The sequence below is a fragment of the Aphelocoma coerulescens genome, chromosome 15 (genome assembly GCF_041296385.1).
Source record: "Aphelocoma coerulescens isolate FSJ_1873_10779 chromosome 15, UR_Acoe_1.0, whole genome shotgun sequence".
In the NCBI taxonomy this organism is placed as follows: domain Eukaryota; kingdom Metazoa; phylum Chordata; class Aves; order Passeriformes; family Corvidae; genus Aphelocoma; species Aphelocoma coerulescens.
Window position 1 is genome coordinate 3,953,782 of NC_091029.1, and position 26,776 is coordinate 3,980,557.

Sequence of the window (26,776 nt, forward strand, 5' to 3'; positions counted from 1 at the left end):
ATGAAAAGCAAGCAAGCAATGCATAAACAGCAGACTCTGACAGCTCATCAAGTAAAAGCACTGACCCATCCACACTCCCTCGCCCCAGCAGACATCATTCTGCACTTAATCCCCAGATGGAAAACAATGAGCATTTTCCCCTCTTTTTCCACCTTTCCTCTTTGCAGGGTCTGCTTGTCCTGCACCAGCGTAATCTGGCTTCACCACGGGGCTTACAAAGACAGTGCAGATGAGCACTTGATCGCATCCAGACCAGCCAGACAGAAAAATGAGGCAGCAATACTGATTTGTAACGAAACTGACTTTTATATAAATTATAAACCCATCCAGTTTAAAGCAGTTCAGTTGCAGTTGTGTCACTTAAGTCTGTAGAAGGCTGAGGCGTACATATCTCCTACAGTCATAAATTAACAATAATCAAGGAAGAGGAAGTTCAGATAAGGCTGCAAATACAACAAAAAAAAATTCCCTAAGTTTACTAGCCGTTAAAATAAAATCATGATTATCAAGGATTGCAAAATATAAATGCAAATTTTGAACAGTTAAAAAGTACAAAAATGATGGACAACACAAACAAGCATTGTACAGTTTGTCCTGTGTGTAGACAAAGCAGGGTAGGAGATTTCCAACCTTTATCTACATCAGACACTGATTTTAAGCTGAGAGGAGTTGAGGAAATCTGTAAAAGGATCGTGGCTCATGATCCCAGTAGTATAAAAGCAGTATTTTTTCAGTCTGTAAACAGTAGTCTTGGTAGCTTCTTCTAGGTATGTTTTTCAATTCATCACCCAAAGAAAATCCAAAACAAAAACAAACCCTAAGAGTGGAAAAATGGGGAACAGCAGCAATGGGTTATAGCTTGAATTTCTTACCAGGTCCGTGTGGGACATATTCTGGAGGGGAAATGCTCTTTCGTAAGAAATATATAATATATTTAACTGTACACAATTTATAGGGGGAGAGAAATTCTCCCTCAACCAAGCCCCCAGCCAGTCAGTGCGGAATCATTTTTGTACAGTTTCCTCCTAGAGAAACTACAGCTTGGGAAGAGATGGCCTCTGCTTTTAGAAAACACCGGGTAATCCAAAAAGTTCTGTGTTTGACAAGGTTGTCATTCCCAGTTGGCTGGAAGTGGAAAGAACAGCAGCTGGCACTGAGAACAGTCAGGATTCCCTGTGCTGGAAGTGAGCGAGCCATGGTTCCGTCCTGTCCCAGCCCCTGCCTCAGATGACACAAGTCCCCCCAGCAGTTTCAGTTCTGCTTTCAAAGGATGCAGGAAACTTTTTTAAACCCAACTTCTGCTTTCAGGCACACAGGAGGATTTTAAACGCTTGGTTCTCTTAACCTTAAACCTCACTTGCATTGTCACCATTGCTTATTGATACGACTGAGTTCAACCTGGTGTGGCAGCAGTGGAAGGAAACTCCAGCCTGGATCAGCCCTGGACCGTCCCCTCTGTGTCAGCTTTGCTGGTGTTTGTGCAAAGCCCTCTGGAACCAGCGCTGCCGTGGGGAGGGAGGGGACAGGGACAGCAGCACTGCCACTGTGTCCCCGTAGCTGAGAAGGGCAGTGCCCATTTCTGGCTCAGGGCTGTTCTGAACTGCACCAGCTCAGCACTGGGGCTGGTTTCACTCACCCTACACATCTGACAGCATCACCTTCAGTCACCAGCCTTGCTTTAATTTAAGGAGCACACCCTTCTTTCAAAAAAGGTATTTCTATACAACATAACAGTTCTGGGTTTTTTTCTTTTTCTTTTTCTTTTTTTTTCCAGTAAAAGTATTACTATAAAACAGACTTAACACATTTTGGTATTCTTCCAGCCCAGAGCACTTACCAGACATTGTGATTCAACCATCAGGACATCCTTTACAATTTGACAACCTGCAGACATTCTTCTTCTTTCCCTTTCAGGATGGGGCAAAGCAAAACTAAATCCAGCAAGAGCAGCTATGGGACATTTTTTTTTTTTTTTTTAATACAGGGGATTTATTAAAAAAATACTCTCATCAACATTCTAGCATTACTAACAAAACAGAGAGGATGACAAAGGCAGTCAGCTCTTTTCAAACTTTAAATCTAGACTCGGATACCTGCAGCTCTAAACCAGGAGATGAGGAATCTGTTGAGTCTGACCTGTCCCTTGTATTGCAGGTACATGAACTCTTTTTTTGCCTATCAATTTTAGGCTGCATTGCTCTTTGAACATGAAAAAACCCAGCAGAAATGCAGATTCTGTGGGAGCAGATGATATGGTCACACTTTCTAACAGAAAGCTTCATGAGCCAGTGCTTGGATAATCAAAGTTCAAACTGCAAAAAGCAAGCACACAGGTACAAAAAGGATCTCAGCCTCAGACCACAGCGGAAGCAAAAGTTACCTCTGCCAACTTAAAACCAAAGCCAATAGGATTTCATTTCTATTAAAATATTGAAGTCTTAAAGTTTCAGTAATCTAAATACACTTTTTAAAAGTCATGACATTGCTGTTTGACATTAAACTGACAGGATACCAGCGCACTGTCACACTTCACTGCAGCCATTATATACAAGGTCTCTGGTTTTGTCTTTTTTTTGCTGAAACACCCATTCCCATCTCTCTCTCTCTCTGAAGTCTGCTCCTCATCACATCTGCAGAAAACAACCCGTGTGCACAGACACCTCCTCCCTCCCACTCTCTCCTGGAGGAACCTGCCCCAGCTCTGGGCACAGATGATTCCCAGCCCACCACAGAGGCCTCACCTCTCCCTGATGGACCAACACATGGAATTCTGTCAGTAGGACCAGATGGTTTGCAGACAAAACAGGCAGTTCCAAGCTGGGCTCAGTTCATCAGAGGTGGCTGAACGTGGATCTACAATTCCTGCATTTCTAAGGCAAGGACCATACAAAAATTATGAACACTGTATAGTGATGAAAATATCCTTGGAGATAGATGCTTTACACTGGATTGCTATTGCTGCTTCTAAAGACCATCTCCAGTTGGTTCTAGAGATCAAAAGGGAAGAAAGTGAATTTTCTCCTGCTGCAATATGCTTATGAACATGTATAAAAAGTGGTCAAACCCCGGGACGGGTCCCTGCTTCTCATTTATGTACAATAATTTAAATCAGCTCAATACATCTGTAATACCTAAAAAAATTGTTTCATGATTTTAAGTCCTTCATGCATTATGAGGAAGTTCTGGATTAAAGTGATGGTAGAGTGGATGTTGCTTCTGTCTGGGACTCTGGTGTCACTCCCCTGTGGAGTCTGTCAGGGATGCATTGCTCAAATCTTTAGTTTTTTAATGGTATCGAGTCTCTTTTTCAGCAGCTCTCCAATTTCCTGAACTGAGTGATGGTAACTGCTCTGGACCTTCCCTTGCACAGTCTTTGTAAACTTTTTTTCTTCCTGCAAAGTATAAAAGAGAAACCACTGACTCCACAGCAATTGTTTAAATCTCCCCTTTAAACTTTCTCCAACATCTCAAACACCAAAAGGAAATTCCTGAGGACCACAGTGTTTGCACAGGGAATCTCTTACCTGTAAAAGCAGAGTGTCCTTGAGGGACAGCTCTTCAAGTTTTAGTGCAGTCAGAATGATTTCAAGCCCTTTGATATGATCTATTACATTGGAAGTTAATGTCTGGAGTTCAGTTACATAATCCAGGAAATGGGTAAATACAGGTGGCTATAAAAACAAACACAGATCTTTAATTTATAAACACACATTAATGTCCACTTTATGCAGCTCACTTTGTAATGTCTAGAATTCTCTTCTTCCCACCAGTGCTAAGCTATAATTTACCCACCCAGATAAACACTCCCAGCTGACAAGTTTACTGTGGAGCATTCCAGGCAGGAAGGTCAGTGACACTGAACTGTATTTCCCATTCAAAAGCTGTCACATGATGTCACATAAGACATGTCACCACTTGATTTTAAACAGCCAAAATCAGCCCCAAGTAATCATTACCCCACATCAATCTCCACAAGTTTATGAAAAAACCAGTTCATGTTATCTATCCTGATTTTTCCTTCAGTATAAATAAGCTGTGATTAGGGGTGGGAGAAGAGAGAAAGAAATATTGTTTGTACCATTGCTACACTGCTTTCTTTTTTTTTCTTCTTCTTTTTTTGCAGGTTGGATTTAAAAGGTCGGAGGACACTGTCACAGTAACTCGATACCCACAGGGCAATGGAGATCGTCTGGAAAAAAGGTACAAAGATGTTCTAAGCTGCATTTACAGGAGGCTTCTGAACTCATTTTAGTGTTCCTGGTAAAACTCAGCATGATTAAAAGATGCAACAAAATCCGTGTTCCCATGAGTGACTGAGATCAAACTTTCACTGTGTTTTAGTCCCAACATTTCTACCCCACAGTACTCCCAAATTTCTAGCTTCTAAAGGAAAAAGAAAAATACCTCAACAAAGAAGACTAAATTTTCTAACAGGTTTGGATGAGTTTTCAAGGTGCCATCTCTGACTTCAATCAAATCACCTTTACATTTATTGAACAAGTCTGAAAAGAAAAAAGAAAAGCCTTGTTTAGGGTGAAGTAGATCATCTTAAATGTGCATTTTCTGTACACCAGGTATCTGAGGGTAGCATGCAGAACTGTCAGGGCACTGACCATTGAGACAATGAGTCCTCTCCATCTCCTCTGAATTCTGGCTCATTACAAATATTTCCACATCCCTGATGAGCCCCCACTGACCCAAGCACCAGGAGAAGGAGCTGCCCAGGCTGTGAGATAAATGCACTGAAGGGCACAGCACGTTCTGAGCATGCAGCAGCTTCAGCACACAAGCCAAGGGCAATCCCAGCCTTGTTATGAAGCTCTCACAGGGTCTGCAGATGCATCACCACAGCCCATCCCTGCAGACACTCCACAGCCAGGAAGCTCTGCCTTAGTGTCTGCTCTTTGAAGCACCATTTACCTGTCAGTCGTTCTACTAAAGACTTGAAACTATTCCCTATTCTTTCCTGGATTTCTGCAGAATCTTCTGGAAAAAAAAAAAAAAAGAAAAAAAAAAAAAAAGCTACAAACTTCTGTATTTTCTGCTTCCAGAACACCAAGAGGCATTTAAATGCAATTTAGTGTCAGTAGTCAAAAGTAAAGGCAACTGCTTTCAAAGAGAAGCCAGTATTACATCAACACATACTGTACAAAAATGAAGACTTACATAAAACATTAAATGAAGGCACTGGCTCTCAGATAATTTAGTGTCAGACAGAAAATTAACACACAAGTAACAGTTTTGAGTCCACATCCTCCAACGCCCAGCAGTTTTCAGACTAAACAGAGACATGTGGCTCCCTCCCACCACACACCACGGCAATGTGGTCAAACCCCTGCCCCAAACACTTACCTAAGCCATTGGTATCTAGTTCATAAATATCACTAACAAGATAAAACAAGCTAGTCTGGCACTGACAGCTGCCATTGCTGAAGAAGCCAGCCATTCGGGTAGGAGGAGGGCCAAGGACAGGATACTAGGCAAGAAGCAAAGAAAAAGATAAAAGTGTTGCAGCTTTTCCTCATCCCGCCCAGTGCCTGGCTCATCTCCCAGTCAGTCACACACCACAAACCCAGGGGCAGTTAAGTGCACTCTGCAGCCTGCACGATGCATTCATGGTCAACATTTGGGGAGAGCTTTTGCCTTACTGGTACCTGGATTTTTTGTTCTAGAAACTTCTTCCCTGAATCCACCGCTGCTTCCAGCTGCTGCAGCAGGGCTCGGATCGTGTCAATCTTGGATGAGACACCGTTCTCTGCAGTCTTTTCAGAGTTCTTTGGTTGGATGGTGTGACCAAGAGTTGGGAGTCCGCTCACCAGCCTCAGAGTTAAGGACCGGATTCGCAACCACAGGGTTTCCTCTTCCAGGGAGAGCTTCCGATGTTCCTCCGAAATGTCCCTAGAGAAAGGCACCAAAGCTCTTCAGGCAAATGCTCCAGGCACAAAAGCCTACCCAAATCTCTCCAGTTCTGTATGAAGAGGAAGGAGTGGTCAGAAATTCAGAAAACGATTAATATCTGAAAGGGCAGTACTGCCAGAAGTGGTGGATGGTGCTTAAGTCAGCCAGCCCAGGGAACAGTGAAATATGGGAATTACCCTGGAAGGAATTTCTTTGCTATGTGTGAGTTGAAGTTATTTCTACTCACCTGTCTTTTGGATCCCAGCTAAACAGGACTGTCAGGTCTCTGTTGTCTCGCAGATCTTTCCATGGAATGTCATCCTCCTCTGGGCTCAGACTCATGGACTTTATACTTTCTTCTAAACTGGTTGATCTGTAGGTAAGAACAAGCAGCACTAAATCAAACATCTGATCACTGCAAAGGGAAAACAACTCACTAACAGACCATGTTCTGTGCACTGCTCAGCTCTTCCCTGTGCCAGGAATGTGACACACACGGCACTGACAAGGATGTGAAGGGACAGCAAATCAGAATCACGGAATGCTTAAAGTTGGAAAAGTCCTTTAAGATCACCAGGTCCAACCACCATGGTCACCAACAAACCACGTCCTCAGTGCCCTCCCACATGTTTTCTGAACACTTCCAGCCATGGTGACTCCACTGCTTCCCTGGGCAGCCCGTTCCAATGCTTGACAACACTTTCCATGAAGGAATTATTTTAAACCTCCTCGGTGCAACCTGAGACCATTAAAAGCAGAGTGAAGCTTTAGGGGCAGAGCTTCAACTCCCAGGTTTCTGCAGGTGCAACTCCCCAAGGTCCCTCTTGGCCCTTGTTCTGCCCATTCCCAGTTTTCCCCTGCCAGGAGCTGTACTCACATATTTGCTTCAAGTAAGAGGTCCAACAACATCCGCTCGGTGCGAACCTGTGCGAAGTGAAGGGAGGAGTTCAGCCTGTTCCTAAAGGCGATGAATTCCGGGATCTTCTCGAACGCCCCGTACTTGTAGGCTTGGATGATGTATTCTGAGGTCTGGAACACAACACACACACACCTCATTAGTGACTTCTCAAATTAGGAATAACCAATAAGATCACTGCCAAGAAACTGCATTTCTGTAGTTTTTATGAGCCCAGAGGTGCAGGGCATGGCTGATCTTCAATCCCTGGGAGAAGTTTGCATTTCTGCTTCTCCAAGCCACCCCAGCAGTTTTGCTACTTTAAATTGGGAATGCCCAGATGCTCCACGGGCAGTGAAGTTTAACAACCAAACCAACACTAAATGTTGTCACCACAATGAAAAATACTTCACAGAGATGCTTCTGGAAGACTTTTTTTTCCTTCCTTTTCCTTTTTGATGCATGACTGAAACCATTCAATCATCATTTCATTGTGAGAAATACTTCCAGGCAAAAGAAATATATCCCAGACTTTCTGGAGCTGACTTGGATGTGCATCACATATCACCACAACATAGATTTAAAAAAAAACCAACAAACTACTCACACATTTTTTGTTTCTCTTTTTTATTAGAGTTTTGAATATAGCATCACACAGTGTGTACATGGCACAACACAAACACCAAAGGAAACTCTCAGGGTCCATGGGATGTTTTGCTTTCCCTCTGATGAAATGCAGCAATACAAGGCAGGCAGCCAATATTTCACTTCAGTCCAAGCAATCTCCAAAAAAAAAGATTTTTATGATGAAGGAGCCCCGAACAAGCAGTGTTTTAGTGAAAATGTCTATCTGTAGACACAGAGTGAACTATTTCTGCTCCCAGCCATGAGGAATGGCTGAGTTTTTACATCAGAATTAGTCCACAACTGAGAAATTCTGGCAAATCAAGTACTTTCTTCTGAACAAAGTTATGAACTGCACTAAAGATGAGAGGCACCAAAAAAGGCCTCCGCTTAACTGAATTCTGTATGGTCCTAACAGACTCAACCTGTCTGGAAGGCTCTGAGAGACCAGAAGGCAACACTCACAGAACCAAACCACCTTTCCTTTCCCTCCAAACCAAGAAAAGTCCTTTAAGGAGTTGTCTTTATTTATTTTTTTTTTCCCTAAGTAATTTGGTTATTTGCACCAAATGAAAAAAATATGCCAAATATTCAACAACATACCCTCTGATCAACAGCCTTGCAGAAGTGACTGTCAGGGCTATGGGCTCTAATTCAACTGCATCCACGTGGTTTTAAAATCCCCCCTGGACACGGTGGAGTGGTTTGCCTGCAGTATCTGGAGAGATTAAAGATGGATGGACACAAGAAAATTAGAGAGATTACTGGTGATTCTGCATAGCTGAAGGAGGACTATCTCGAGGAGGATAAAATTGCCTTTTTAGTTTTTGCCAAATATAGCAATGCTGCCTTCTCTCTCCTCCCTGTCCTTGGCATCGTCTCCCAGAGCAGGAATAGTGGCAGGATTGCACAGCATCCCACATGGCTGTTACTCATGGGACCACTCTGACACAGGATTCACGTCAGGCTGTGAAGTTCAGCAAGTCAGGAGAATGGATTTATCCAAAGCAAGGAGTCTGATTCAGGAGCTCTATTTTTATGCCAGACCACTTGGTTTACATCCCACACTTCCTGCTCCAGGCAGAGTCCCACACACAGCTCTGTGCTGTGACATTCCAGCTATCTCAGCATCGACCTAGGGGAGGAGCAGGCAGCACCAGAAATCTGTAAAAAGGGAACTTTTAAAGGATAATCCTCCTTTAACACAGCAGATATGGTTACAAGGCTTGAGTGGGAGCTGCCTCATGAAGGGGCAACCCCAGCAGAACCACAGCAGTCAGAAACTGGGAGCAGATCCTGACCTTGTGACATGTTTTATGGCAAGGAATCCTTCTTCATCCCCACGCCTGTCATACCACCATCCTCAGGGAACAGCACCCTGAACTGAGCCTTTGCTTCCTGCAATTCCTGGTGGCAAGAACTGCTTTAGAGGCATTTCCCAACAAAAGGATCTTAAGGAGACAACCACTGGAAGTGTCCAGAACACAGGAGGGATTTGGCTACCTGAGAGCAACAACAGCTCATGGTCCTTTGGCTGCAACACTGTCTCCAAGACAAGAATCTCATCCTCATCTTGTCACCTGAGGAATTCTGTCCTCCTGCAGCACCACTTCTGCCCCTCTTGAAATTCCAGTATTTTAAGGTGTAGGAGCAAGGCAACATCTTTTTGGGATTTCTGGAACACGAGTTGTGTTTTCCTGCCAACAGCACCTGGAACGCAGCCATCACCATCCATGTACAGATGTTGAGCCACTGGGGACATCCAACTCTTCTCTGCCACAAGCACCTTCATTCATGCCACAGAGAATAACCTGCTCCCAAGGGAACCACACCTCAATTGCTGCACATTGTTTTCCACGGAAAGATGATTTCTTGACGCTTTACAACACAGCATTCCCAAGCAGAGGAATCACATCCAGAAGTTTTTTCAGTTGACTTCTCCACCTGGCACCCAGCAGTCGTGGGTTTCATTCAGACAGTTGGTTCCAGGGATGTTTTTCATTAACATCCACCAAAAGAATTTTAAACGAGACTGAAAAGTTACACCTCAGTCAAAAAAAAAAAAAAAAGCTGTCTGGATCCAGGGCTTCACTCCCAGGAATCCAAAGCCTCTTAGCAAGCAGAAAAAAAATGAGCAACTGAGGGATGCAGAGCAGAGCGAGCTCCCATCCCATTGTACAATCCATGTGCATCCCTCAGGAAAACCTCTGTGTCAGACACAGCTCACAGAACTCAGCGTGTACTCTCCAGGCACAGGGAAATGGCAGTGGGAATCCTGTACACAGGAATCACCTGGGCTGCCAACAGAGCAAGGCTGCTACTTCTGAGTGATTTCTGTGTGAGCATCTTTACTACTCAGTACAGATAATTCCCGTGGTTTTTATCTATTGCTGGGATAGTGGGAAAGCAAATTGTGTGACTGCAGAGCCTCGGGAGCCAACTTAGCCAGTGGTTGACTGGCAGATTTACAACTGGATTGCACCTTTGTTTCTTAGGAAATCAAAATAATCTTCTTCACCTACCTCTCAACAGTGCCCAAGGTGTAAAATATAAATACACAGGATATATTCTCACTCCTCAGAATGGGATGGTCCCTTTAATGTGAAGTGCACCCCCCACCATCCACTCAAACACACAGCTCCAATGATTGTAACATAAAGGATTCATTGTGTGCCATCCCCATCCTGACCCACCATCCCTGACTGCTCTAGAACTTTCCAAAATGCCAGATTTATGACACCAGCACTTATTTCCACATGACATTCCACTTCAATTATTCCACAAAATCACAAGCATTAATTTAAAAGCAATCCTACCTGTTTTACGAGGAGCATTAAAACTGGCTTTAATAGAAAGGAAGCTGAAGCAAAACCTCAGGTAACAGTAAGTCACAAACTCTTGTAGTAGAAAATGGAGGTTGAGGCAACCTTTTACTACAAAGCTGCACCTACCACTGCTCTTTGTCATGTTTTAAACCACAACATTTCCCCAAGCCTTGCACAGGGCTTCTCTAAGACACTTTGCTGTGTTACAAAGTTATGGGGGGAGTTTCTTTCAACTTACATCTTTCTGGTTGGAGTGGAAAAACCTGAGTGCAAAGTTGCAGGATTGGGAAGCAGCAGTGTAGTGGCCCAGGGAGCCGGCGTAGCGCGTCAGGAGATAACTGCAACAAACAGCACGAGGCAAACGTCAGCCACTGCCCTGGCAAACAGCTGCACAGGAGACATCTGGGCATTTAACAGCATTAACAGCACTCATGGGCAAGTTCAGGCTTTCAGTGGAATGAATTCTCCATTTTTTAAAAGCAGTATGTGAGGGCTTAGAGTTCTGTCTTCACCTCAAGTGTGCAAGAGCTGCTCAGTGAGATACCCCCAAACACACCAGCCAAGGGCTTTTGGTGTGCTGGCTTTTGCTGGTGCTCCCAGGCTTTGCTGAGCAACAACCCAAGCTGGAACACCAAGCTCTGCCTGGCAGCCAGCCAGCCATTCCACCAATTTCCTTCAGATTAATTAATACTCTAAAAAATCCAACACACATCAAAACCACATGGGGAAGCTACCCTACAAAAAGGGGGAGCATGCAGTGGATGTGCCTCCCAAAATCCCAGAACGCTTTACACAACAGCGCACGAAAATGTGACAATCTGCTGAAATTTGGATGCTGCAGCTGTCAGGATGGGCGTCAGCAGGACTGATTATTCTCAGTATGTACCACCCACCCGATGGTGTCGTGCTGGATGTGCTTGGCATCGAGGCTGGAGTAGAGCTCCGAGACGGGCTCGAAGGCGCCGAGCCGGCAGTAGATCCGGATGAGCAGCAGCTTAAACTGAGCATTGGAGGGACTGTGAGACAGCCCTTCCTCCAGGAGAGTCAGGCACTGCCACACGGCCGCCTCTTCACCTGGTGACAGACACAACACAGGCAGGTGTGAGCAGGGACAGGCGCCGAGCACCCCCGGCACAATTCCCTTCCCCGTGTTACACAATGCTCAGAGCGCTGCCTCAGGGATTTCAGTGTGCAGATGGTCCAATGTAACACCTGCTCCAGCACTCCCAGCTGCTCCCCGAGGGAATGCTGGGGGAATAATCCGTCCCAGGGAATATCTAGCTCACATCTGCACAGAGCACACTGCAGGCAAAGTGACTTTCCCTGATGAATCCTGGACTGTTTGGGAATTCCAGCTTGCACACTGCAAAAGAGCCAGGAATTCAAGAGCCCATGTCCACCTTCCTGCCAGGAACCTGACCGTGGATTTACTCAGGTTAAAGACCGAATCTTCCTTGGGAACGACAAGGGTGTAACAGGTAACTACATGGAAGGGCAGGAATATACACGTGGACATCCCGCACTGGACACTGGGATTAAAAGACTTAACGCAAGGAGCAGGGGTGGAGCTGAGGCAAATTTAATTCAGGGAACAGGTCCCAGCAAGTCTAGAAACAAGGGATCCAAAAGGCAAAGTATATCAGAAGAGAAAGAAACACTCTCAAAACACTTCTGATATCAGAAAGGAGCTGTCAGCAGAACTCATGCAAAGGGAGAGAAAAAAGGAATTAATCAGAAAAATTAAATCCGTTTAGAGGTCAGTGAGATTCAGATTGGACACCAGCTGATCAGAGGGACTCCTGAAATACCTCATATTGCAAAAAACAACCCAGAAAGCTCCAGGCCTAACAAGCCACGCCAGGCACTCACTGGCCACAGGGACACAGCCTCCCTTTCCCAACCTCCCGCAGAGGTATTAAGCAAGGCACAATTTTGGGAACGTACCTTCCAGCCACAGATCAAGCAGCAGGTGGACTGCAAGCAGGCAGTAATAATCTGAAAACTGCAATTCAGTTTTCAAACAAGATTTCCCTAAAAAGAGAAAAAAACAGTTACCTCTTGAATTAGTAACAGTGCTGCCAGCTGATCTCACAGTCAGGGTTGTTGAGTGGCACCACGATCAGAGACAGCACCACAGTTTCATTTATAAACTCAGAATTGTCTTAAAATCCAAACAACTGCACACACCACTGAGTGGCCTTTGGGGCACTTCAAACATTGACATCTGCTGAAAGAAGAACTGACTCCCACAGCTGCAAGATTTACAAAATAACGCCTGACCATCAATGTGTCCTATGCACACCAGTGAGAAAACCTGGCTTTGCTTAAAAGCACAGGCAATTCTGCAAAGTACAAACAGACCATCTGAACTACCCAGGAAAGCCTCATTTAAGATACACAACTGAAAAGAAAAAAAATTAAAAGGAACCACAATTCAGGGAAGGTGAAGGGCAGAATCGGAAAGGACAAAGCCAAGTTTTATCAGCATTACAGATTTCCCTCACCGAACTCCAGCCCGTGGCGGTACCGCAGCATCAGCTCCCGCACCACTGCCAGCTTCTGCTTCTTCTCCATGGCGTGGTAGATCCCCAGCAGCCTGGAGAGCTGCACCACACACAGGTGCTGCTGCAGGGCCTTGATGTCACCTGGCAGAGCCACCTCGTTCTCGGCCGCCGCCGCCAGCGGGATCACGTCCAGCAGCTGCCGGATGAACTGCACGAGAAACACCAAAGCAAAGGCTGCAGGGCTGCACCAGTGGGAAGCAGCATTTCCTCCCTCCAATCAAGCCAAAAATGCAAGGTGGAAACATCAATGTTGATGTCACACTGAATCAGTGGCTCAAGAGCAGCCTTTGAGATTTTTTTTTTTTGAGTTGCACTCAATAGGTTTTACTAAGTTTCATCAAACAGATGGAGGGAAGAAAAATCAGAGGCAGGTTTCCAATTCATTCACACGCCAGGGAGTTCAAGCACCTGTTAACATTCACGGTAATAAGAGGCATTAAAGTAATTAGTTACTGACAGGCTTCCCAGCACACTTGTAGGCAATGGTGGCTTTGCAGTGTTACATTTTCCCTCAGCTCTGAAGTAAAGTGCAGTACTCAGTGAGGTCATCAACTCTGATTAATGACTTCTTTTTGGAATTAAGCTGTAAGAAAAGCAGCTTCTCATTGTTTAGTTTTAATGGGAGACAGAAGACTCCTCACAACAGGGCTGGGCAGCAGCTTCTTGCTCTAAAATCCAACAGTTAAATTTGAGTTAAAGCCAATGAATTCAGCTTTACTACACTTGGTATTGACATATAAGAACTGCATCAAATGCAAGCCTGAGGCAAAAAGCTCAACAGCCAGAGAGGAGCAGCACCAAGCACAACACACACCAATTCCAGTTTTCCCAAAGAATTTGATGAGTGCTGTGTTGACAGATTTTTTCAGTTTGAAACTCTGCCAAGCTGAGCAAGGTCAATCATATCACTGGCTCTACTCTCCAATTCACACCTCTAGGAAGTCAAGGTTGGTGTCATGACCATTATTTCTGGACTATCTCACATGTCAGTGGCCCAGCAAGATCACCACAATCTCAGCTACTGAAGTGGAACTCTCATTTCAAAACTCATCAGCACTTCAGCACCATGAAACCTCCTCAGCTCCTTGTGTCCTTGACCAAGTTAAACTGCTGCAGATGCTGCTTCAAGGACAGCCAGAAAACCTTCCAATGCATCAGTTTGACACTATATATATTCCAGAAGACATTGAGTAAATCAGCACCAGTTTTAAGGGCAGACAGAAAGTTTTAGAGTCAGAGTTTTACGAGCACTGTGACAAACTGTAGTCTAAACTATTATTAAACATAGTTTTTCACCCCTAGTTTAGAATTTGTTTCCTGGAAAGTTAGGATGAAAGCTGTTCAGTACTTCAGGGCTCCCTTGCAATGGAATCACCATTTCCAGGACTACGATTTCAGGATCCTGCTGGCCACATTTCTTGCCAGTGGGCTAAAAACACACCTTTAAACATAAAACATCAGCAACACCTCTCTGCGCCAGAGCCACCAGTCCCATGAGCAGTGGGGCTGTGGGAAGAGCTTGCATTAGGAGTCAAAAAATATTTTAATAAACCAAGAGAACCTCTCTACCTACACTTTGTTTACCAGCATTTTATCCCCAGGCTCTGGCTGATCCCAGATTCCCTGCCTTCCCCAGCGCCAAGCCCTGGACACAATGGCTCAGACAAACACTGGGGTGAGTGACAGAATTCCCAGCTGCTGAAGTCACTCTGGGCTGCTCACGACTCTGCACAAATGAGCTTTTCAGTTCCAGAGAGCTGCTCAGAAAGAGGTTCTGGAAAAAACTGCCACAGGTACTTCCACGACCCCCAGACTGGGGTCAGCGTGTCCCTTCTTTGGCACTGCCAGAGCCAAGCAAAACATCTGTGACACCTTCCCTCCATGAAATGAGGGAGCAGCTTTTTCCCATTAAACAGATAACTTTGAGCTCAAAGCACCCTGCCACCTTGAAAAATGGGAATAAAAATGCCAAAGGAATACAAGATCAGAGACTTTGCAGGATCAAACTTAGCTTTAAACATCCAGTAAAAATCCTCTGAATGAAACTTCTCAAGTGTTCAGATGTTCATGATACTTTCTACAGCATAAAGAGCTCCTGAATTTCAAACAGAAATTTAAAAATTGGTGTTTCCAGTCTTTTAATATGATCCACAGGTATTTTATGATAAAGGGACCAGAGTGCAAACAACCACTGCAATTCCTGCCAGCACTTCCTCATATTCCTCACCTTTGTGTATTGGCTGGGTGGAAGGAGATCCACAAACACTTTGAGATCAGTAAAACAGCAGGGCTTGTCCCCAAATTTTTTGAAGTATTGGAACATTAGTTCTTCTGGATCACCTAGGAAAAAGGCCAGGTCACCTTTTTAACATGCTCCAGTACAAGTGGAATCTGTAAAATCACTATGAGAAATCTTTGTCCATGCCTTTCCCCCCTCACCCCCTTCAAGATTACAGAGCAATTTAGAAAACAGAGAGCTGCACTACTGCAGATTTTAACAGAGGCTCAATGTCTCTGGTAACCAAGGACACATTAAAAAAAGCCCAAGAGCTTCATTCAAGCTCCTTTAGCAGATAAGAGCTCAGCAATCTAAGCAGGCACACACAGCCTCCGCTTATCTCACCACGGCTTCTTTTGGGATGAAAAAACAAAAGGAATTAGGAAATAGCACAGATGTTGCTCTAATCACATCCCTTTCACTGATTCCCTAAATGCCATTTTGTAATGCAGGTTTTTAAAAAGCAAAACCCAGCACTGCTGCCATAAAAACTTAAATCAAAACCCACCCAGAGATTCCAGCGCCAACAGCAAGACTTTCCACCAGGAATACAGTGTCAGTGACTGGATGCTCCTAGACCCCAGAGGTCATTTTGAAAACTTCCCTGCTGGCTGTTCCAAGCCCTGGAGCAGTCTGGAAACACCTGCCTTTTCTCAAAGCTCATCTTCCAATGCTTTTAACATTCTTTACATACAGAACAACAGGTATTTTTTCCTAATGAACACTGTATTTAACTCAGCGATTCAGCAGAAAGTTTGTTCCAAGTTTCTGCTCTCTCTCCCTCTCTCCAAGGGATGAACAGCCCCACTCCTCACCAGGCAGGGGCTCTTACCCAGTTTGTACTCATCATTGCAGCCTCTGTGTCGCAGGCGCCTGATCAGCTCCAGTTTGGCCAAATATGGTCCCCGGAGCGGCCGGGAGCTCTTGGACTCCTCCGTTATCCTCTCCTCGATGAAGTTCACAGCCTGCTCGATGGAGCAGTGCACCTCTCCTTCCAGAGAGCTGCAACCACACAGACAAAAGGTTCTTGGAGAGTTCCCACTGATAACACACGCTCAGCACGCTCCCAGGAGAGGGAAATGATGGATTCTCCAACTCAATCACCACAGGAAACATGAGCTGGAAGAGTTCTATAATGAACAAACTGCTTCCATAAGCTATTCCCAGCCTCCACATAAAAGCATGGAAAACATACAAAAAGCAGGGAAAACACATGATTTGGGCTCTGACATCGAGAAGTCACTCTAATATTGAATATATGAATCCAAACAATTTGCTGTAGCACAAAGGGAAAAGAAATCCACAGCAAAACTCTCAACTTACTGCTCTTCCTCTGCTGGAGGCGTCCAGGATTCATCAATGAGTTGAAACACTGAATCAAAGTAAGTTATATAAAACTGCCAATCATCTGAGCTGAAACAAAAATCAGGCATAGGACAAAATTTAGGGAATTGCCAAAACAATTAACAGTTAAAAACTTCATTTCTTGCCAAAGCTAATTAAGGAATAGCACAAAATCATATCACAGAAAAATCCCAACTGTAATCATAAAAATGTTTCCCCTTGAAAAGGTCTCAAATCTTAGGAGCACCCTCATCCTGAATTTCTGGAAAGATATTAAGCAAAACCATTTCAATTCAAAACTGAGGCAAGCTACAAACTCTCCTCCTAAAATTCACATTCCAGTCAGAGCTCAGCAACATCCCCACAAAACGTGAAGGCAGAAGTTTCTCTCCTGCATTTAACTTATATCCAAGATGAGAGCACAGCTAAATTCAAAAGCAAACACCACATCTCTCCTGACAGTTCTGAGACAGATTTGATCACACTGGAATGTTCTGTCTCCTGATGCATCTGTTCCAAGCATTACATGCACTCCCCTTGATGAAGTCTGGCCAAGTGGGAGAAATTTAGATGTAGTGAATTAAACATAAATCATGGACAGGATGGGAACTGCAAAGTCAGAGCTGGACAATCAGCACAGAATTTAGAAATAAGGAGGTAAACAACTTTTTATTGCATTAATGTGTTGCTTAATTCTGCCTGAAAAAGCAGCAGCTCCAGTCCTGCCCCTGACTCTCCCTGTGACCGTCACCATGTCTGGCTTTGGAGTGCAATCTCTGGAAAAGCTTCCTGATATCCTCCTATTTTAACCACAAAAGCCACCAAAACAAGGCCATTCCCAACCAAGCAGCGATTTTGCTCCATGTTTTCAGCAGGACTGCAGGAATCCCCTCTCACTTTTTGAGCAGCAGCCTCCTGGCCAGCGCGTTGCACTCGGGCCACCTGTGCAGCTTCTTGTACATGGCCATGCACTTGTTCTCCCGGCTCTGCAGCTCACTCGTCAGCTTCTCTGCAGCAAAAAACACAGAAAGCTCAGCTCATCCCTGCATTTCTTCCCTACTCCTTGCATAAACCTTCTTATTCCAGCCCAGCACCAAAGCACCAGGTGTGACACAGCAGCAGGGAGGCCCTCAGAGGATAGAAAGATTTCCTATGGAAACCTTTATATCCCGATTGCAAGTGCATTTTAATCTTCAGTTAAACTCCTCTAAAATGCAGATAATTGAAGACTTTTCATTTTTGAAGATAGCAGTTACAACCAAGAACATGATCCCAATTTGCCACTGCAAAGCTCAGCACTGAATAGTGTTTAAACACCATAAACAAGTGGATAAAACCAGGTTGCACAAACACCCCCAGAGCTTACACTGAGGTTAAAATTGGTGCTAAGTCAGGCTTCCTAAAATACATATTTTTTTGAAACAGTGGACGAGTCTGAAGCAAAGGGGAACTGCTGTATTGTCCACACAACTCTGATTTATTAAAGAATCAATTACCTCCAAGTTTTCCCCTCACAACATCTAAGGCTTCCTTGTACTTCTCCAAACGTTCCAGGATCATGTAGTACAGTTCCACCTTAAAAGAAACATTACACTGCAATGAAACTTGCCAGGAAAATCATACCCAGGTGTGCCAAAAAAGAAAATAGGGGATACCAGGCCTGCAAAACTATCTTTAGTATCCCAAAGGGTGCAACACTCAAATTTAGGTCTTTTTTTCCATTCTTAGTTTTCAGGTTTTTCTTGGGGCCTCCCACAGTGCAAAGCACTTCATCAGTCAAATCAAACACCAAAAAACTGCCTCAGCCACAGCATTCCAAGGCCTTCCTAAGCCCTGCTTTTGGTTTTCCTTCTGTCCCCTACATTCACATTCAATTCCAGAACATTGTTGATTATTTTAAGTTTTCCAAGGCAATTGAGTTCCCTTAACAGTGCATTCCTCATCTCAACAAAGTTAAAACCAAGCCTTACTTCAGCCTCAGCTTCAATCTTATCCTCTTTCACCATTTTTTCCACCATTCTCTCAGCAAGTGGCAAAAACATCGTCTTGGAGAGGTTTTCATCCTGTGCTGAGATAGACTGAGGAAGAGAGGGATTATTGTAACAGCTCAGCAACTTTCTGTGACATCCCACCCACTGCTCTTTTCACTTTGGAAGAGGAAAAAAACCAACCCAGGTGCTCCAATCGCCCCCAGCCACCTGTTTGGAGCTGCCATCTGTGACCTGAGAGTGCAACTGCTCTGGGAAAAGGCAGCAATAAAATCAGTGCTACACAGAAAAGCTCATTTTTGATCAGATCAACCAGAACGCTGCATGTCTGAGTACACAAACCTTGTGGTAAAAACATGCAGCCAGAACACTTTTGTGTTTTACACAGCACAGGATTTTAGAGAATGTGATTAAAACCCTCCAAGCTTATTTTTGTTTGATTTTGTGTCTGATCAGTGCCCAAATGTGCTGCCTCAACCAGAATCAGCACAGCTGATCTGTGCCTATTCCTGCAGACTTGCTGCTAATTCCAGAGCTCTCATTTATTCCTTCCAAGAGCTTTTATAACCTCGTTAGAGAGGAGCAATTCTGACTGAGAAACTGCAGAGAGCTGAGGATTTATTCATTATGTCCCTGCCAAAACGACAGGTGGATATTAGTGCAGATGAGAGAATAATTCAAGCTGTATAAAGGTGGAAAGGCAGCACTTAAACTGGATTATAAAAACACCTCAGCCTTTCGTTGGGACCACAACAAAAATGCTACTTAAGGAGGGCTCAGTCCTTCTCCCAACACCAGAAACAGCTCAAACCCACATTTTACCCAAAATCATCTCTAATATTTTCCCTCAGAACATTTCTGCACCAGCACTGCCACTGCAGCAACAATCAAACCCAACACTGTACACACCTGCATGATCAGGCTCATCACGGACCAAAAATAATAGGGATTTTTGGGAACAATCTTATAAAGTGCCATTCCAGCCTGAAAAACAGAAGACACAAGTTTCATCATTCCTGAAATAGAATGGTTTCCAAGCTCTCATGATGGACAACATGGGATTAGCACATGGGAGGACTTTTCCCCAGCCGTGAGCTCTTCCCTCCTGACACACATCCCTAAGGAAAACAGAGGGTGGAAATGTTTGTGTAGGTCTGACAAGGAGCAGCAGTGAGCACTGATTGCCTACACAGATGACAGCTTTAACTGGAAGTGGTAACTCCAGGAGGAAGCAGATCTTTTCTTTGGGAATGAGGGGATATCTCCAGTGCTGAAGGACACACACCAAACCCACACCTGCCTTGAGGAACCAACCACCCTTCAACACTCACTTCACACACACTCAGACCCCAAATTTGGGGTTGCCTCCACGTGCAAAGCAGGGGGAGAAAAGGTTGAGCAGAAAACTTGGTTGAATCCAAGCAGAGCCAAAGGATTCATGATTTTCCCTCACACATTAACAGCTATTCCCACATTTCCCTCACAGTGCCTGTATGTAACAAGGACAACACTTTTACCCCTACAAAATCTGTAATTAATTTTAAGAAGCTACATAATAGTCTACACCACCACAGCTGGACTTTTGTGCCAATTCCCTGACTGCAGCTGGCATTTTCCAGGATTTTCAGCTGGAATACTCCAGAGCACAGGACACTGGGGTTTCTTTTCATTCCCTAATCAGTCACCATCCACACACTCTTTGCATCCCTAAATCCAAAAGCACAGGCTAACATCCCCCTCTGACAATGGGATATTGATAATATGATTTGATTCAACTGATATTGAAAGCGACAATTTAATGAGATCCACATTTTTATGCCACTTCAGACATACAGAAGGTCACATAAATGTTAATTATTGTTATCTGTGGCATTTTTCCCCCTCGTGATTGTGATCAGTCACATCTAAGTTTGGATTGTAACATGAACTTTGTCATTTCAGGTACACCACTAACTCCTTTTTGTTATTTAAGCCAAACCTGTGCAAAAATTCAAGTCACAGCAGGAGCAAGAGGGAGTTTAGCATTTATTTCTTGGCTCTCTGTGCTTTTTTACACAGAAGAGTGAGCACGCAGGCCTTGAAAATCATCTTCCATTTATAGGCATTCTCCAGGCACCTCATTTGGAAGGGATCAAAACAAACCCAACCAGTGTGACACTGTGCTGCCAGCTGAGAGGGGGTATCTCAAGTGCTTTTTAGTTTTATTTCACTGAATGACTTCAATACAAGTTGTATTTTAGATGCTCAAGTAAGAGCACGGGGAGGATTTATCTTTCTAAAGTTAACAGAGAACTAAGGAGGGAATCAGGTGTGAAAAACATGGATCAGAAGCTCTTCCTAGATGTGTCTATTCCAGAATTCCTTTGCAATACATTGTCAATACAAAACCACAGACCAGTAAAAGGCCCAGCTTTCAGGAAAACTTTTGTCTTCACACAACCCACCCCCTACAATATGAGGTTTAAGCCTCTTTCTAAAAACCAACCAAGAGTTTAACTTCTGCATTAAGGCAGCTCAGCTTTTTTGAAAGATTACTCATAACAAGCAAATGAGAGTAAGAGAGAGAGAAAAACACACTCTAAACCAGCCAGAACACAAATTGTTGGTCATACCTGTTGCATCTTCTTGTATTCTCCAACCCTGGCATAGGCCATGAAGAGGTGGGAGTGATACTCTTCACTGTTGGGGACCTTCTTCACAGCTGCCTCATAAAGTTTAGTCACCAGCTCGGCTAAACCAAAACCAGATGCTGGAGTTAAGACCAACTTGGGAATATTTTAAAGCACAGCTTCCTAAAGAGCACCAGGGATGCTCTGAACAGCAACTCATTGCACTCATCAGCCCCAGAAATGCTGCTCTGGCCCCCAAGCACTACAAACATCAGGCAAAGGAGAAAAGTGCTTAAAAAACTCCAAACAAACCTCAAAACAGACTTAAATCAAAACAGAGTTCAACAGCGGCAACTGAACTGTTCAGAAGAATTTTAAGTCTATTTTTAAAGTAAGTTTGTCTATTTTTGAGCATTAAACTGAATGAAGGTTTCTTCTGCTGGCAGAATGACTGCTCCACGTGAATTATTGTATCAAAACAAACACTTTCAGAGCCTAAGAGCAAATTAATTATTCTTATCACAGGTTTATTTATATTACTCACACCCTCCTATTTCCCAATTGCCTATATCAGTACTCTAAACAATTCCTTCACACTATACTTTTTAATAGCAGGTCTACCATGACAAAATACTTCTGATAGTACAGTATGCAAAACTTTCTCACATTTTCATCCTTCCACCTTTTTTTTCTTACACAAACAATTGTAGCTCAGAGCAGTGACAGAAAACCAAATGTAATTTGTCTTTCACACAGTTTATACACCCCTGACACAGAGATATAAAACATCTAATTACAATTTTCTTGCAGGACCAGAAGTGGAAGTGCCTCACACCCACCAGCTCCTGAGTTACAAACCTAAAAGTTACAAAGCTCAGCTTAAATTTGTTAACAGTCACAGAGAGGCTCTTGTGATTCACAGGGGTTTATGCTGAAGTCAAAAATACACAAAAAATTTTGGTATTACTCAACAAATGATGCTTTAACACCACAAACACACAAAGAAATACACTGGGAGAAAGTAAGCATTGCTCTTTTGCAGACTGATGCAAACACCCTTTTCTGGAGCTGTTTCACCCCTTGATAATTTTTCTAGCAGATCAACAATAAATATTGGTGGTACCACCACACCACACTCCCCAGGAAGCTGCCAGAAACAACAACTCTTCAAGCTGCAGAAAAGCAGGATAGAAGGTCTGGCATCTTTCAGAAAAGCACAGGAAACTTTACTCCAACACTGACATTTAGTATTTTGAAAATACAAATCACTGTGAGGAACCTGACAAAGCTGATGTGGTCAAACTGGGAGGTCAGGATTTCCCTCGTGTTTTTCACCATTTTCCTGAGGCCTGAAGCCCTTGACTACATCACACCCTGTGGGATTTGTCAGCTGTCACTCTACTGACAACAAATTCCAGTCGTTTCCTTTACAAAAGTGAACTCCCAGGCTGCTGGATCATTATCAACACGCTTCATTTAGGACCTGCTACACAATCGTGCTCATGAGAAGCCTGAACGAGGGTTTTTTTGCTTTATGAAGATCACTAGAGCCTTACAGGCACTACAACAGGCATCACTTCAATTCCAAGTCTCTTAACAGTCTCTCACATACACAAATCCCGGATTTTGCACGTTTCCCACCAAACTGTGGGGCACAAACCTTCTGGAAGAACACAAAGAGATTTTTGGGAGAGGAACAAACTCACGTCTGTGCATTTCCCGGTAGAGAATGGTCAGTGCTTGCAAGGAATTATCATCTGTGGGTTCAAGTGCTGCTACTTCTTGTGCCAGGGCATAGGCTTCATCCTGCTTGCCAGTCCTCTGCAAGCCAATGGCCTTCAGCACCTGTGGACACAACACAGGCAGCTCTCAGAGACACAGTTTGCAACTGGAAACCCTCTCCCTCCTGGTGGGAACAGCCCAAACACCTCATTCCCTCTGCAGAATTCCAGGTTTTATTAAGCTTCTAATCCACGTGGCTGGAGAGGAAAACTCCCAAATGCAACAGCATCAAAGAAGGGCTTTGAGTCCTCAATAAATGTTGAGGTTGCCCTGAGGCATCACCACGTGGTTTTCTCCACCCAGAGGCTGCAAACTGACCTGTACTGCCAATTTTCCTTAATTTTCTTTCACTAACTGGCCAGAGGGAAGTGACATAAATGAGATTCAGGTCAATGACACTCGCTGCAGCTTGGGAAGTTTTCAAAATGTAGAAGTGGTGTGAAGTGCAGAGGGAAACCCCCAGGGAAATGAGAAAAGCAGGAAGAGAATCACACATTTGGGAAAGAGAGGAACAGAACCCCTTTCCCTCAACAGGGGCACAGCAAAGAGGCTGGTGAACCAGCACAAGAGCAAATGCCTCCAAAATAATGGAATCCTGGAATGCTTTGGGTTGGAAGGGATCTTAAAATCATCCAGTTCCACCCCCTGCCACAGGCAGGGTCACCTTCCATAAATCACACTGCTCCAACCTGGCCTTGAACAATCCTAGGGATAGGGCATCCACAGCTTTTCTGGGACACCTGTTCACCTTGTTACATTTTCCTCAGGCTATTCCTCCCAAGGAAATGTTTTGATCCAAACTCCTACAGATGGGTATCCCAACCCCAGGGCTCCAAGAGGCATTTTTAAGGCCCAGCCCACGTGCCAAGGTCACCTGGAGTGGTGCTGACAATCAGCTCAGGTAGGACCAACACTCCAATCCCTACCAGGGGGTCTGTACAAGTTTTCAGGCAAACAAGATACAGCTGAGCTGGAACAGAGACATTCCAGAGGGCTCAGAAATCACTGTGGAAGTTCCCAGAGAAAGGGACAGCAGAACATCCCGAGCCTCAGGCAGAACAAGCTCAGTGGCCCCCAGTCCCACTCACCTTGGCACAGTGAAGGTCCTTGTGCTTTTTGAGCAGTTTATCTGCTTGCTGGATTGCCATTTTATTATTGCCATTATCGAGATAATCTGCAGAGGAAGAGCACACACAAAATCACACCAGAACACCCAAGGCCATTCTGGAAAGCCACCTCCAATTTTACCATGGAGCATCTGCTGTCACACCAGCAGCACAAACCACATTTTCCCTGTGCAGCTCCTCCTAAGCCAAACATTCAGGAAACGTGTCATTTCAGGGATGAAGGATTCATCTCGTTGTACTGGTTTTAGTCATTCAAACAAGCTTTTGTAATTACTCCACACAGATCATTACAGCAACAAAAGAGACACATAATAGAGAGGATTCTGCAGCAACAGCTCTTTGCTGGCAATGCAGCTCCAGTGCTTTAGCAGGAAAAGTAGAAATTCATTTGGTATGTCTTTGGGAGACTTTCAATGACTTTTAACAGGCAGGAGGTTAGAAATCAAACACTCACACTCCAGCAAAGTGGGAAATACTTGTCCACAGCATCCAAACCTCAGGCAGAGCAAACCTGTCACCTTGGAGTATCACTACTCTTCCACCAGACTGGTTTTGAAGACACAACTGTGAAATATCAATATTTCCTAGGGGGATATCCCACTATCAGCTGCAGAAAACCCATCTCCAGACCATTTTCTCCTTTTTTAGCTCGGAATTACAATTTTCAGATTGATCTTCATGTTATTATACAATGACAAGCAAGCAGGACATGACCCCCACGTGTTCCCCTTCCCTCCAAAATTCCTCCTTCCTCACCAAACCCAGCTTTGCTGCCCCTCACGTGCCCAGGGAAGGGGCTGCTCACACTGCTCTGGCCTCTCTCCTGCCAGCTAATTGAAATTACATCACACACCTTTTCCTCATCAAAACTGCCCTTCCCATTTTGAGCCAGAACTCTCTTACTGAGAGGTGAGCCTTGGCAATTCTCGGCACAAATTGTGCATCTATTCTGATTTACAGATTTATATTCAACAGCTTCTATGTTTGCTCCCGTGGCCAGGTGGATGGTGTATATTTAAAGCACAGCTAATTGGGCTCCTGAACCCATCCACAGCAAACCTCTCAGGAGGCAGCCTCTCCACACTCACCAAAATAAACATTGCTACCTGAAATCCAGTTTGAAGCCACAAGACACTGTCTTCACTGGGTATTTTAACTTAGGAAAACCTCTGTGTCACCTTTAACATTAAAACTTTGAGGGATTTCTCAGTGAAGAGGTTTCAAAGGTGTGGAACAGCACATCAGAGGCTTCTTGATTTAAGGCTCTGTCACCCAGTTTAGTGACATACAAATTATCCCCCACGCCGAGCTGCCTGTCTGGGATTAACAGCTGTGCCAAGAACATCTCAGCTTTGGGTGTCCCAAAGTAAATCAAATAACCCTCAAACCTCCTAAACCACAGCAGAATGAAGAGATTGTATTTTCCTAACAAGTCAAGTTGTTGGAAGTCAAAGCAGCTTCCAAAGGAAATGAAGCTAAAGGAAAATAAACTTCAGCCTACGTTAGTCTGTAGGTGGGGACGTTCAAAGGCTGGAAATGCAACACCTGAACCTTCAGGTGAAGGGAGAACAAGTCAAGATCAAAGATAACCAGAGCTGTCGAGGAATCCTGGGGAACCACGGCACAAACCCAAGCACACTCTGAAATCCAGAGCCAGACTTTGGACCTCATACTGCAGCTCCCCAGCTGATGATGTGGGGAAGTTGTGTGTTTATCACACACTTTATTTTGGGTTCTGCAGCACCACAGCCTGAGTTCAAACCTTGCACTGCAGATAATCCTTCCCAGAACGAGCAGAAAGGAATTCTAAAGCTCTCCCCCAAAAATGAACACGGCGAGATCCTCAACATCATCTGCTTGAATATCAGCTGAATTTACCCAGATTTTTCTATTAATACAATTTCTTACACAGGTTATGACAAAAATAACTGCACATCAATGAAACTGCCAATCACAGCACGGATGGAAAACTAAGGAAAAAAACCTTAAAAGCGTTACATAAAGACAAACTGCAATGAACTTGAACACTTTTAATCGAACAAAAGCATCTTCCTCCCTTTCCCTGGAACCCATCACGGACTCAGCCTGTACTGCACCATCCCTCTGCCCCAGTAAAGGACATCCCAAAGCACGTCCAGCCCCCAAACCAGGGCAGCGTCTGTAGGGACAGGTTTTTATCCGTGCTGAAAAAGTTAAGAACGTTTTACTCAATCTCTATCAAATCTTCAGCTTTAGGGACGAAACGATACCGTAGCCCCGGGAAGTGTTTTCCTTTTCTTTCTCCCTATTTGCATAGAGCCAACCTTTGCCTACAACCTCTGAAGCAACCCCAACAGCACAAATATCCGAGGACACCACAACACCGGACAACTCCTAAAGACACCGTCTCCTTCTACTTCTCTCCTGCCTCCCAATTAATTCCCCCAACAGCGTCACCGCTCCGTGCCACAACATCCAACACAACTCCGGGGCATCCGCGGCTGCTCCTTCAGGGATTAATCCACTCCCGGCTCCTCCGCAGCAGCGCAAAAAGCGCCGGCCGGGGTTACCTTGGCTGCGAGCGGCGCCGGCTGCGATTCCCCCCCCCCCCCCGCCCCCCAGGCCGAGGGGACACCCCCGGGGCGCCGCGGGACCCCAGCCCGGCCGGGCGGGCGCCGCAGCCGCGGCGGGGCCGGGAGGGCGGGAGGGGAGCGGGGGGGCTCGGCGGGGCCGCGGCGGCGGCGGGGCGGCGGCGGGGGCGCGGGGGGTCCGTACCGTAGATGGGCCGCAGGCGGCGGTCGTTGGGGTCCTGCACATGGCCCCGCGCCGCCATGATGAGAGCGCAGAACGCAGCGCGCAGCCG

At 44.8% G+C, this 26,776-nt stretch overlaps 1 protein-coding gene across 3 annotated transcripts; it reads right to left on the bottom strand.

Annotated features, from left to right (window-relative positions):
• Window positions 1-286: 286 nt before the first annotated feature.
• On the bottom strand, window positions 287-26,760 carry NAA25 (N-alpha-acetyltransferase 25, NatB auxiliary subunit). Of its 3 annotated transcripts, none has more exons than XM_069030702.1 (24): window positions 26,689-26,760; window positions 23,896-23,981; window positions 22,732-22,870; window positions 21,029-21,147; window positions 19,326-19,400; window positions 18,399-18,506; window positions 17,925-18,003; window positions 17,326-17,437; window positions 16,408-16,497; window positions 15,917-16,086; window positions 15,034-15,146; window positions 12,747-12,954; window positions 12,187-12,273; window positions 11,136-11,316; window positions 10,481-10,580; window positions 6,776-6,927; window positions 6,146-6,271; window positions 5,655-5,898; window positions 5,353-5,476; window positions 4,921-4,986; window positions 4,405-4,502; window positions 4,079-4,189; window positions 3,525-3,671; window positions 287-3,392 (listed from the first exon to the last, which is right to left on the bottom strand). In XM_069030702.1, the coding sequence occupies exons 1-24, from the start codon at window positions 26,744-26,746 to the stop codon at window positions 3,270-3,272; spliced, it is 2,916 nt and encodes a 971-aa protein (XP_068886803.1). In that variant the 5' UTR covers window positions 26,747-26,760; the 3' UTR covers window positions 287-3,269. The 3 variants fall into 3 exon arrangements, 2 of the variants coding, with proteins under 2 accessions (XP_068886803.1, XP_068886804.1); XM_069030703.1 differs by lacking the exon at window positions 26,689-26,760 and adding an exon at window positions 24,389-24,711; XR_011155398.1 differs by lacking the exons at window positions 287-3,392; window positions 3,525-3,671; window positions 4,079-4,189 and having other exon boundaries at window positions 4,437-4,502; window positions 4,614-4,986.
• Between the last annotated feature and the right edge of the window lie 16 nt (window positions 26,761-26,776).

What these genes read in the sequence shown, in the direction of transcription:
- NAA25 (XM_069030702.1), bottom strand. Translation starts at nt 26,746, where the DNA reads ATGGCGGCGCGGGGCCATGTGCAGGACCCCAACGACCGCCGCCTGCGG. An exon ending in CACCCAGCCAATACACAAAG is followed by an intron (nt 12,955 to 15,033) that starts GTGAGGAATATG and finishes TTTCTCGTGCAG; the next exon opens with TTCATCCGGCAGCTGCTGGA. An exon ending in CTCTTACTTGAAGCAAATAT is followed by an intron (nt 6,272 to 6,775) that starts GTGAGTACAGCT and finishes TCTTACCTACAG; the next exon opens with ATCAACCAGTTTAGAAGAAA.